Source organism: Chiloscyllium plagiosum, unplaced genomic scaffold (genome assembly GCF_037043375.1).
Source record: "Chiloscyllium plagiosum isolate Xiang-an unplaced genomic scaffold, Cpla_swu_hap1 HiC_scaffold_29, whole genome shotgun sequence".
Classification (NCBI taxonomy): Eukaryota; Metazoa; Chordata; class Chondrichthyes; order Orectolobiformes; family Hemiscylliidae; genus Chiloscyllium; species Chiloscyllium plagiosum.
In genome coordinates this window covers 19,185,574-19,198,686 of record NW_028270167.1, presented here as the reverse complement: position 1 = coordinate 19,198,686, position 13,113 = coordinate 19,185,574, and the positions used below count along the sequence as shown (strand labels likewise).

Genomic DNA, 13,113 nt, shown 5'->3' with positions numbered 1-13,113 from the left:
GTAATAAAACAAAAGTATAATCATTACTTTCCTCACTTTAATTAAAAAATAATGGCAAAAATATTGAGTGGCCAACAGTCAGAGAAATCCTGCAGATGGTCTAGCAGTCTTAGGATGGTGAAGTAAGAAGTTCTAACATTACCTAATGACTGGACTTCTTTGAATTTACATGTACCAAGTAAATCCAGAGTATGACCTTTTCAACAAGCAAATTAGCTGTCACTTTGAACAGTTCATTTTGGATCCATTTACATTCAGCCCCAAAACAGACGTATGTTAGTGTCAATGGCAGCTAGTCAATTCCATGTCAAAGTCTCCTCAAATATTACATTACCAACTGAGAACTGCAGAATTCAGTGTCAAGTACTTTTCAAATTCAAAAAGTAGAAACTCGAAAACTTCAACTTAACTTGGTAATATTGACTACTTTATATAAAACAAAACCTCAGTGCAAGGCATTGTCTGAAGTACTTTTTTTCATTATACATAAATGACTAAATAAAATAATTACTACAGTGTAGCAAACACTATCATTACAAATCACTTCAATGCAGTTCTGTTCTCAGTAGGTTATTTGAATCCAAAATACTATGATTTTGCAAGAAACATGAAATGTTTTTTAAAAAATGAATGAACATAAAGCTAATGATGTCTTCTGAGTAAATGTAGTGAAGTTATTACATGACAGTTTTTGGACCATTGGATAAAAATTGTGGTGTTACCAACATTAACTTGTAGGAGAACCAAGTCCACCAAAACTTGAAGGAAAAGTACTCGGAAGTGGAAATGTCTTCAAAGTAAATTGGATCAAGCAGGATGATGGTGGTTCCCCTATCCAACATTATTTGGTCAGATACAAAGCTGTAAGTACAGAGACATACATATATGTGTATACAGTTGTCCCAAATATGATAGGAGAATATCTACCTATCATGTTTTTTATTGACAGTGGTAATTTCTTACTTAAACCTTACTTAAACCTTAAATATCTGGAATTAAGAGTCTAATGATGACCACAAATCTATTGTTGATTGTTGAAGAAAAAACCCATCTGGTTCACTAATGTCCTTTTGTGGGCAGCACGGTGGCACAGTGGTTAGCACTGCTGCCTCACAGCGCCAGAGACCCGGGTTCAATTCCTGCCTCAGGCGACTAACTGTGTGGAGTTTGCACATTCTCCCCGTGTCTGCGTGGGTTTCCTCCGGGTGCTCCGGTTTCTTCTCACAGTCCAAAAATGTGCAGGTTAGGTGAATTGGCCATGCTAAATTGCCCATAGTGTTAGGTGAAGGGGTAAATGTAGGGGTCTGGGTGGGTTGCGCTTCGGCGGGTCGGTGTGGACTTGTTGGGCCGAAGGGACTGTTTCCACACTCTAAGTAATCTAATCTAAAAAAATGTATTGGATTTGTAAAATAACTGGAAGTCAAAGAAAACATGTTGAGAGAGAACACTACCACAGCTGGATGTATAAGGGTGCTATAAGAATTCTTTGATGTGTCAGGGAACTTTGGATTGGGTCAAATGTTAATTTAATTCATAATTTTAAAAACATTTTTTTCATTCTGCATGTACAATTACAACCATGTAACAGACAAGAAAAATTATTGCAGGATATTGGGATAAACTTTCAAGTTGCTACCTGATGCCAGTAATTGAGTTATATGAGTCAACCATGCACATGAGTCACCAATCATAGAAGCTGTCCAATTTTCATTTCTAAAGAAATCCGGGGTATTATATAGCATATAATCACCAAATTTAGCTATTCCACAGAAGCCACTTTACTCACTGTTCCATTGAAATTAGTAATTTCCACTTAACCTTCACAGAACCTGTGCAAATCTATGTGCTCAAGTTTGCGCATGAGCATTCCTGCATAACCACATGGCTTCACACAGTTTTTTTTATTTATTCACTTGCAGCATATGGGTGTTACTGGAGGGGCATTTGTTGCCAATTTCAAGATGCCCTGAGAAGGTGGTGATGAACAACTGTCTCGAGTCACTGCCGCATCTGTTGTCCGTACACCCATAACATGTTTAGGGCATTCAATAATTTGATCCAGTTGCAGTGAACCAGTATAATTTAAAGCCAGGATGACAGCTTGGAGGTGTTTCCATGTGTCTCTGCTGCGCTTGTTTTTGTTTGAGGTAGTAGGGGTTGTTAATTTGGAAAGTACTGTCAGAATATCCTTGGGGAGATGCTGAGTTGTGTCATGTCGGTGATAACCAGTCTGTCTCCTTGGGGAGATACTGTGATGTGTCATGTAGGTGGTACCCAGTCTGTCAGTGAGTCAGCAGAAAAGGGAATCAGTGTTGAAAATGGTGGATGGGGTGCCAATCAATCTGGACGCTTTGTCTTGGATGGTGTCAGGCTTCACACTTGTTGTTGAAGCTACAATCATCTTGGCATGTGGAAATATTTCCATCACACTCCTGACTTGTGTCATGTAGATCGAGAATTTGGGGAAACAAAAGGTGAGTAACTCTCCACAGAATTCCTAACCTCTGACCTCCTCTTGTCACCACAGTATTTACGTGGCTATCCCAGTTCATTTTTTGTTCAGAGGTAACCCCCAGAATTTGGATGTGGCGGATTCAGTGTTGGTAATGAACATCAAGGGATTATGATAGTCTTGTTGAAGATGGTCATAGCCTGACACTTGTGTGGTCCAAATATCACTTTTCGTTTATCATCCCAAGCCTGAATATTGTCCAGGTCTTGCTGCATATGCACATTCTTTTTTTTTTTTAGTATGCAAGGAGTTGAGAATAGCATCAAGCATTGTGCAGTCTTTAGTGAACCTTCTACTTCTGATCATTTGATAGATGGAAGGTCATTAATGAAGCCAATGGTGCTTGGGCTTGGTACACTGCACTGAGGAACCCTGTGGTAGTGTCCCAGAGCTGAATGAGTGATCTCCAACAACCACAACAATCTTTCTTTGTGCTGGGTATAACCCCACCCTGAATTTTCACCCAATTCCCTTTGAATGCTTTTATATTAAGAGTAGCCTCACTCCTTTGGAGTTTAGCTCTCTTTTTGTAAGCTTTTGAGTTCATAACTTCACTTTTAAGATCCAAGCCAATTATAGACAGAATTGAAAGAGTCAATCAAGGCCAATTCTCGGCACAACTATTTTTTTCAAACGTTCTGTAGAATTTATTGTTCATCAGAACAAGTATAGAAGAAATGATGTTAACTAAAAGTAATGTTTTCAGTACCTCTACTTCATAATGCCAGTTTGCAACATTTGATTGGACACAGGTCCTTTGGTCTGTTCCGTTGACTGAAATTCTTCCATCTTCGATATTCCTCCTTGTTCATCAAACCACTAAATCCAGGTCCTGTTAGCCACTACTGCCTGTGCATGATCAGAATCATCCTAATCTCTGATTGGCTTATTAGTGTATGAACAGGTCATGAACAGTTTGGGACAGGCTGATCTAAATGTGCCCAATTTCTCATTGGCTTCTTTTAAAAGTAATGGTTATCTACATGTTATTTCCCACTGTTTACTGATTAGTTCATTGATATCTCATTGTAACATTGTGTCCCTCTTATCTTTACCGACTCCATAGATCTTTGCGAAGATGAAGCAGCATAAATGAGACCATTTGTGTAAGCTCTCAGTGTATAATGTCACCCCCTATGATTTACATCATTCCCAGATGTTCCAATTGATACATCTAAAAGGATCAAATCAAGCACAATTCTTCAAACCTCACTGTAGTTGCAAATTCCAACATAAATATATGTCCATATATAAAAGCCTGTACCTCAAACCATTTTCACATGCAATAGCCTAAATTTACATTAGTTTGAGCCATAAAACAGCAACAAAACCATAAACGAATAACTTTAGTTTTGAACTGAACATATGATTTCTTCCTAGTTCAAAAAAAAAGTTTTCCAATGAATAGTAATGAAACCAATTTAACTTAATTTCTCACATGTTTGATCAAGTTAAAACATCTGAATGTAAATATGTTTCAAAATATGTATGCAGATACAAAAGACAAAAATAACAAATGCAATTGCATTTTATATGCTGGGACATTAAAAACAAAAACAGTGAGTTGATGAATCTTCACAATATTAATATCAATTCCTCATACATCGTGCAATTTGAAACATGCCATTGTAGAAATGAATTTGAAGAAAAGGAGGAGAAATGCAGATTCACTAAATTAATACCAAGGAGAAGAGGCTTAAGTTATTATGACATATGTAGGAAATCAAGGGTTATGTAGATTAAGTAGATCAAACAGTTAAAAGTCAATTCTTGTAGTCAGAATTGATAATAAAGGTTACACCCAAAATGTTGACTTCTCCACCTCCTGATGCTGCCTGGCTTGCTGTGTTCTTCCAGCCTCCCAATTGTCTACCAATTGATAATAAAAGGTTAATTTTTATGACTAATAGCAGAAGCACAAATTGGTGGGCCAGAATTCTTTTTCATGCACATATTTCCTAAAACATGGAGCAGATTTCCATAACCATTAAAGAGGAAATTAGATGAAATCCTCCAATATATTAACGAAAACTGGAATCAGAGTGGATGTCTGATGATATTATGACAAGTGCCAAGTGGAAATAGGTTCCCCTCTTTGTAAACCACTTCTCAGTCAGTAACCATGATTTTTTTTCTCTTTTGGCACACACTTATCACACACAAATTAGAATGTAGTTTACCAAAATGAAGAAGCCATTCCAAGCTTTTCTTAAGTGAAAGAGAGAAGAATTATGTTACTTTTATTTTCTTAGTTAAAATGTGATGCCAAAGATGCACTCAAACTCAGGTAATAAGTTGAAAAATGGGGGAGACTGTTGTCTATTACAAACAGGGAAGCAGAAGCAAATACAGTTTAAACGTCTTAGATGCCTTAAGTTGTGGGAGTAAAACCTGACTCTATGGCTATTTTGTTTCCTCCACAGTAATGAATTTTTTTAGAATCCTAGAGTTCACTGTGAACAGTTGCTTTACCAAGTTGCTTTGTTGCCGCACACTTGATTCAATGATTTTCACTGAATAGGCCAGCATTTAGTCCCCATTCCCCTAGCTGCTCTTGAAGTTAGTGGTGAGCTACCTTCCTGAGTTGGTGTGGTTAATTTGATGTAGGTACAGGTGCAATGTGCTGGTTTGGCGGGGGTGGGGGGGGGGGGGGGGGGGGGGAGGTGGTGGGGGGAGATCCCATCATTTTGAACCAGTCACAGTGAAAGAACGGTGGAGTATGTTTCTAATTTAGGATGAGGAGGGTTGCCTCCACTTCCCTCCCAGATCCCCTTCCTGCTGCAGCTGGCCCAAACCCATGCCTCCAAACCCAACATCCCCCAGATGTGACCCTCACCCTCCCAATCTCCCACTGGACCTGACTTGTCTCACACACCCTGATATACTCTAAACACTGCATCACTTAGCTGATATCTTGCCACATTGCATCCTGGAACCCTATCTACCTGGCAACCTATCCCCTACTCACGTGATAACCTATTTACCTAGCACCCTACCTCACACACATTCTGACACTTTACCTTCCCAGCAGCTTTAAATGAGTGAATACAGTAGCTGACTGCTGTGAAAAGGGGCATGGTTTGCCTTCTGAAAGTTCTGCACGACAGAAGACCTGTCAGGATGGAAGTACAGCCCTGCGTTTCTGAAGGAGCCCTGATCAGAATTTCCTCTCAGAAGTGCGGAGTGGCAATCTCCTCAGAAAATCTAGCTCATGATTCCGTTGTACTGTATACTCCAAGTTTAAGTCCATTATTTTTCCAAACTAAATAGTTTTCAGGCAACCTTTCATCTCCCAATATGTGAATTTATCGCACAATTAAACTGGAAATGTGAATTTCTTAATGCTGATTTGGTTGTCTGGTTTTGCTTTGATTTCTTTGATGAAATGGTAATTGCAGTGTGATTGTGTTGTGTACTCCATATGAACTGGCCTCAGTCTATGATCAGGAGATCAAAGCAACTATTTTAGGTCAGCATTTGCTCTCGATCACTATGGTCCATGAAGATCTGGAGCATTGCATTAGATGATGGAAGTTCATTGTCAATATTCTGTGTTTTTCATTCCTAATAAACTCCCCACAATGAAGAACAAATATAAACACTATTTCTCCTTTCCGTTTATAGTGAGTGTCCCATTGTCAGGTCAATATAAGAGAAGAATACAAAATTTGGGATGATAATACACACATTATGCAATCACTCTGTCCTATCTTGAGGCCAAAACATGCTTTGGGTCACACAGTCACTTGTTTGATGGACTGTGGATGATGCAAGGCTTAACCCGTCTTTACCGACCGACTCCCACAGCTACCTAGACTACACCTCCTCCCACCCTGCCCCCTGTAAAAACATCATCCCATATTCCCAATTCCTTCGTCTCCGCCGCATCTGCTCCCAGGAGGACCAGTTCGAATACCGTACAACCTAGATGGCCTCCTTCTTCAAAGATCACAGTTTCCCCCCAGACGTGGTCGACGATGCTCTCCACTGCATCTCCTCCACTTCCCACTCCTCCGCCCTTGAGCCCCACCCCTCCAACCGCCACCAGGACAGAACCCCACTGGTCCTCACCTACCACCCCACCAGCCTCCATATATAGCGTATCATCCGCCGTCATTTCCGCCACCTCCAAACGGACCCCACCACCAGGGATATATTTCCCTCCCCTCCCCTATCAGTGTTCCGAAAAGACCACTCCCTCCGTGACTCCCTCGTCAGGTCCACACCCCCCACCAACCCAACCTCCACTCCCGGCACCTTCCCCTGCAACCGCAAGAAATGCAAAACTTGCGCCCACACATCCCCCCTTACTTCCCTCCAAGGCCCCAAGGGATACTTCCATATCCGCCACTAATTCACCTGCACCTCCACACACATCATTTATTGCATCCGCTGCACCCGATGTGGCCTCCTCTATATTGGGGAGACAGGCCACCTACTTGCGAAACGTTTCAGAGAACACCTCTGGGACACCCGGACCAACCAACCCAACCACCGCGTGGCTCAACAGTTCAACTCCCCCTCCCACTCCACCAAGGACATGCAGGTCCTTGGACTCCTCCATCGCCAGACCATAGCAACACAACGGTTGGAGGAAGAGCGCCTCATCTTCCGCGTAGGAACCCTCCAACCACAAGGGATGAACTCAGATTTCTCCAGTTTCCTCATTTCCTCTCCCCCCACCTTGTCTCAGTGAAATCCCTCAAACTCAGCACCGCCTTCCTAACCTGCAATCTTCTTCCTGACCTCTCCGCCCCAACCCCACTCCGGCCTATCACCCTCACCTTGACCTCCTTCCACCAATCGCATTTCCAACGGCCCTCCCCCAAGTCCCTCCTCCCTAACTTTTATCTTAGCCTGCTTGGCACACATTCCTCATTCCTGAAGAAGGGCTTATGCCCAAAACGTCGATTCTCCAGTTCCTTGGATGCTGCCTGACCTGTTGCGCTTTTCCAGCAACACATTTTCAGCTCTTAACCCGTCTTTAGTCCATATACAGGGGAACCTCGATTATCCAAATGAAATGGGCGGGCACTATTTCGTTCGGATAATCGATTATTCGGTTAATTGATTAAATGCCTTTCCTCTGGTGCTCGGAGCTTTTAAAGTTTGCTTCCGTTCAGGAGACTGCAGCAGCATACAGCGCATGAGCCCCTGCCCCCAACACCACCCCCCGCCCCCCAACCACATCCAACACCACCTCCACCGCCAAATCCTGTTCGCTCCCGCCCCCTCTCTGGTGCAGCCGGACTGTACACCAACAACAAGACTGCTGCTGCAGCTGCCTTTGTGTGCTAAATCTCCAAATAACACGCGCACACATACAAACAACTTCTTACTGTAACTTTTTGAGAGGTTTCACATTTGCCCTGTACAGGACAATGTTGGAGAGATTATCTGGGGAAGGGGTGTTTAGGGTACACCCCTCTGTGGAACTCCAGGTAAAGTGTGGGGAGAGAGAGAGGTCGGGCAGTCAGTCATTTGGAGACAGTGCCTGTTTAATCCCTGTAAACAAAAGACACATTCACTGTTGGAAACATCTCTTTGATGTAACGTTTCTGTCAGGATCTCGAGACCTCCTTCGGATAATCCGATTTTCGGATAATCGGTATTCGGATAATCGAGGTTCCTCTATACTGCCTGAAGGAACTTTTAAAAATTTGATTTGTAGAATGTTGATAGATGGTCATCTAAAGTTTGTCCTGCACCTAGCTCTCATTTAACTTTATATCCACCCAATCTGACTGGTTAAGGCTGGAAATATGGTGCAGTTCCTTTGAAATTCTCCACCCCCACCATGTAAACTTCTGTTTAACTCCCCGGTACACTTTGGTGGCCAGTGATATCTACTGTGGACTGTGCTTCCTTCCCTTTACCATTTATTATGAGAACACATTGTCCCCTAATCTATTTCACTTCCGTTATAACATGATTGCCATCAGGTGGTGGTTCAGCTTTTGCTGTTCTCTCTGGCATTTCTTCCATTAACTGGGGCTTCACTTTCATATCTGAAAACTCCATTAGGCCCTGTTTTAATTTTACCATGAAGGTGTCTATTAATCATACCTCTGACTCTATTCTAAGATCTTTTGTCACCTTGCGTGGCTCCTTCTATACTTTTATAGCTGTTGGCTTTTTTAACAGCTTCATACTCTCTCCTGATCCTATTGAAACTTCAGTCCTGTCTTCAGCCCTGCTTAATTCAAATGACCCTTCCTGAGCAAGCCTAGACCTTATGGGATTCATTGCAAAGAGGTTTTGAACATCATTCAGTGTCCAGCGTCTTTTCCATTTCCTGCTCATTTAATGTCACGTGACGTTTTGAGCCACTCCAACCCTCGTGAATTCTGCAGCCCCCTGTAAGACTAGTGATCTTCCTCCATCCTTGGCCTGTCCACTACTTCCAATTGGCATTTGTCAGCCTTTTTAGCTCTCTTTTACCTTGTCTTTTTCTGTTTGAGGAGTATATTTTGCTTCCAGACCATTCCCCAATAAAATAGCTCTTGCTGACATTGTTAGCTTAGATCTACCCCCACCATTACCAGAGGTAGCCAGCTCACTCTCTCAATGAACTTTAACTACTGGCACCTCTGTACAGTTCCCCATGAGCCCTTTTTATCAGCACACTGCGACTTATTTTGCTTTCAAGTTGGAAATCCTTTTCCCCATTGACAATGTCTATGAGAACCATTGCCGTGGACAATGCTCACTGGCTATTTAAAACAGTCATGTTCATCATTGCTTTGCACACGCACTCCTGACAACTCACCTGGCTAACTGTCATGCCTGAGCAGGCACTGACCATCCTTAATGCTACTGTCACTGGCCTTGCAGCTTGGATTTGTTTGGGATCTCTATAACCAACCGTGTTCCTTTGCATGACCTGGTTTGCCACAATGGAACCATTTGAGGCAGTTTCCCACCTGTCCCCCATCCTTTTCAATGATTGTGGATGGTTGTATTTCCTCTGCCTGGCTTCGCTTTTCTCTACAGCTTGACTCAGTGGGTTTTATCTTGCCTTTACCCCTCTCTGGGTTAGTGACAGCTTCCGGATCCCAGCTTTCCTGCATTGTGAGTTTTGAGTTAACTCTCAATCTTCAGCCAGAATTGCTGTCTGCCTGGATCCTGCTACACTCTTCTATATAAGTCTGAAATTAAGAGTATAAACTTCTGGAGCATTACCTCAACGTTTTTCGAAGGTGACCTTGATATTAAATGTTTATACCCATTGTAAAAAGTGAACTCCTGAGCCATTCAAATTCTAAATCTGGTTATATTGTTTCTCAAGGGTCTGACATTTTTCTCCTAAAAAACTTTTTTTTTTAAAGATTAGATTACTTACAGTGTGGTAACAGGCCCTTCAGCCCAACAAGTCCACACTGACCCATTCTCCTAACATTACAGGCAATTTAGCATGGCCAATTCACCTAACCTGCACATTTTTGGACTGTGGGAGGAAACCCACACAGACGCAGGGCAAATGTACAAACTCCACACAGACAGTCGACTGAGGCAGGAATTGAACCTAGGTCTCCAGCACTGTGAGGCAGCAGTGCTAAGCACTGTGCCACCATGCCGTAGCTCTTGGATATTGAAAATAGACCCTTTCACTGTTTTGTGGGTAGTGGCATTCTCTGCAGGAAAAGAAAGTAAACTTTGTGAACCTTCCGAAGAAGCCTGCTCTTATATGGCACTCGTAACTGCTATGCCAATTATTCAAAAGAGATAATGATATCATCTGCATCTTCCTCATCAAAATCAGGTTTTAAATTGTCAAATCTTAATATTTCAACTGTTACTTCTGAGTTTGGTGTGGTTTCCTCATCAGAGCTGCCTTCAGTTTCCTTTCTTAGCTCAAGTTCCTTCCCTTTTTTGGAATTGTCTTCTTTTCCTTCCGGTTTCTCTATCTGTCCATTTCCCTGCCTTCCCCTCTCACTTTCTCCCCCAGCATGTCTCTCTTCTGTTTTCTTGGAACTCTTAGCAATGCAACCGTGCAACATGAGATGTAAATTTCTTGGCTCTGACTTTTACTTGTCTGGTTTCTCTGTCTTTGTCTTTGAATGAAATGATCATTTCAGTGCAGCCAGGTCATGTACTTGCTTTTTGTGTTTCACCTGCTTTATTCTGTGTTGGGTTCTTTGGATCTAGCTCAATCTGTGGCCAGATGATCACAGCAGCCATATTAGGTTAGTATTTATCCACTTTAAAAATCATTTCATCTCATGAAGGTCTGGTAATAAAAGCAGATGATGGAAGTTGAGTACCTTTGGATCAAGTTTAGGATTATTGTAACCATAGAACTATAAGACATCGGCCATTCAGCCCATTGTGTCTGCTTTGCCACTCAATGAGATTGTAGTTGATCAGATAACCCTCTTTTCCATGTTCCTGCTTTATCTCAATAACCCTTGATTCCCTCTCTTGTTAGAAATTTGTTTATCACGGCCTGGAGTATATTTAACAACCCCGCCTCAACTGCCCTTTGCAGTAAAGAATTCTACAGATTCGCCATCCTTTCTCTCTCTATCTGACATGGGCAACTCCTTACTCTGAGATTCTGCTCCTAGCTCTCGGCTCTGCCACAACCTTTGCACTGTCAAGCCCTCAAAGAATCTTATGTTTCAATAAGGCCTCCTCTCATCCTCCTAAGTAGGCCCAACCTACTCGACATCACATAAGAAAATCACTCCATAGTCAGCATCAACCAAGTGAACCTTCTCTGGACTGCCTCCAATGCAAATATATATCTGCCCTTGGGTAAGGGACCGAACTGTACATAGTATTCCAGCTGTAGCCTGACCAGTGCCTTGATAGTTTTAGCAAAACCTCCCAATTTTTATACTCCATTCCTTTTGAAATGAAGCCCAATATTGCATTTGCCTTCTCTATTATCTGGTGAACGTGGATGTTAACTTTTTGTGTACTAGCAGCCCCCAGACTACTGTGCTTCAGCATTTTAAGTCTTTCCCAATTTAAATAATAAACAACTCTCTATTCTTTCAGTGAAAATTATAAACACATATTCTATTCCACCTGCCAAGTTTTTGCCCACTCGTACCTTGTCTGTATCCCCCTGTAGATTGCTGGTGACATCCTCACCAATCCCCACCTATTTCTGTCATCCATAGATATGGCGATAGTACATTCATTTCCTACTCTCAAGTGATTAATATATATTTAAATAACTGTGGTTGCATCACTGTTCAGTGACGAACATGTGATTAGTCCAGATCAAGGCTGAATATCTTCTGTATTTGAATTTCTGTCAGTCATAGAAAATGCTTATTCTTCCTTTCCAAGACTATGACCAATTGAAGCATGACGTCCTGATTATTCTGTCATGATGCTGAATCAAAATCTTTTCCAGCACTTTGAGAGTTCAAGTTACTACTAATATGTCTAACTTTTATTGTTTAATGTCATTGAAACCTACAGTTTTTCAACATAGAAGAGGGTCACTCAACTTATTGAGTGTGTTCATTTGAAGGCTAGCTCAATTATCTCCACTTGCTCATCCCTGCATTCCTTTCGCTTTCAAGTATTTGAATTTTTTTAAGCAAGGTTATGTCATAACCATTTGAATTCAGAACATAGAATAGTACAGCACAGGAACAGGCCCTTCGGCCTACCATGTCTGTACCGACCATGATGCCATCCTAAACTAATCCCATCTTCCTACGCATGGTCCCTGTTCTTCTATTATTTACCCGTTCTTGGGTCTAACTAAATGGCTCTTAAACATTGCTATCATAGCTGCTTTCACCACCTCCACTGGCAGTGTGTTCCAGGCACCCACCACCCTCTGTATAAAAATAAATTTGTCTCATACATCTCCTTTAAACATTGCCTCTCATCCTAAACCTGTATTCCCTAGTATTTCACATTTCAACCCTGAAGAAAAGACTCCAACCATCCATCCTATCCATGTCTCTCATCATTTTATATAACTCCATCGGGTCACCCCTCTGCCAATCTTTGAAGCTCGAACAAAAACAATCTAAGTTCGTCCAACCCCTCCTTATAGCTAATGCACTCTAATCCAGACAACGTCCTGGTAAACCTCTTTTGCACTGTCTCCAAATCCTTCCTAAAATGTGGAGACCAGAACTGCACACAATAATCCAAATGTAGTATAAGCTGCAAATGACTTGACAACTTCTTTGCTCAAAGCCTTTTTGAATTTCTGTGATCTTAAGCGACTTTGTTAGTGGACCTCCTTTGACAAATAGACGATTCATCAACCCCCATTTATTTGTGTTTGTGAAAAAATTGTATTTCAATATGTGGCATTCAGGTTACTTCAGTTTTATCTGTCTTGTTTTCAGTTTAGTCCATTGTTTCCGCAAAGATTGAAAACCTTCACAGTAGTTGAGACAGTTATTCATTTCTTTTGGGAACAAAGCTCTGTCCTTGGGTATGCTATCATTAAATGTTAGCAAAATAGGTAACTGAATGTATCCCTCCAGTTTGTTCTATAGGACAGTATAACCCATCATATAAAGTCAGAAGCAAATATTGGCATCTTAGTTATCAGTATGCAACTTGGTGCTGAAAGTTGCATAGTTTCACCAAATAGGATCATTGTTCTATTTTGAAAACTG

At 41.6% G+C, this 13,113-nt stretch overlaps 1 protein-coding gene across 12 annotated transcripts in view; it reads left to right on the top strand.

Moving 5' to 3' along the window:
- Positions 1-13,113, top strand: part of ncam1a (neural cell adhesion molecule 1a) — a 511,684-nt gene that overhangs the window by 443,400 nt on the left and 55,171 nt on the right. For all 12 annotated transcript variants that reach the window (XM_087976401.1, XM_043676728.2, XM_043676727.2 and 9 more), the window contains one exon: positions 739-863. In XM_087976401.1, coding sequence (XP_087832527.1) covers positions 739-863 — 125 coding nt within the window. The remainder of the gene's footprint in view (positions 1-738; positions 864-13,113) is intronic.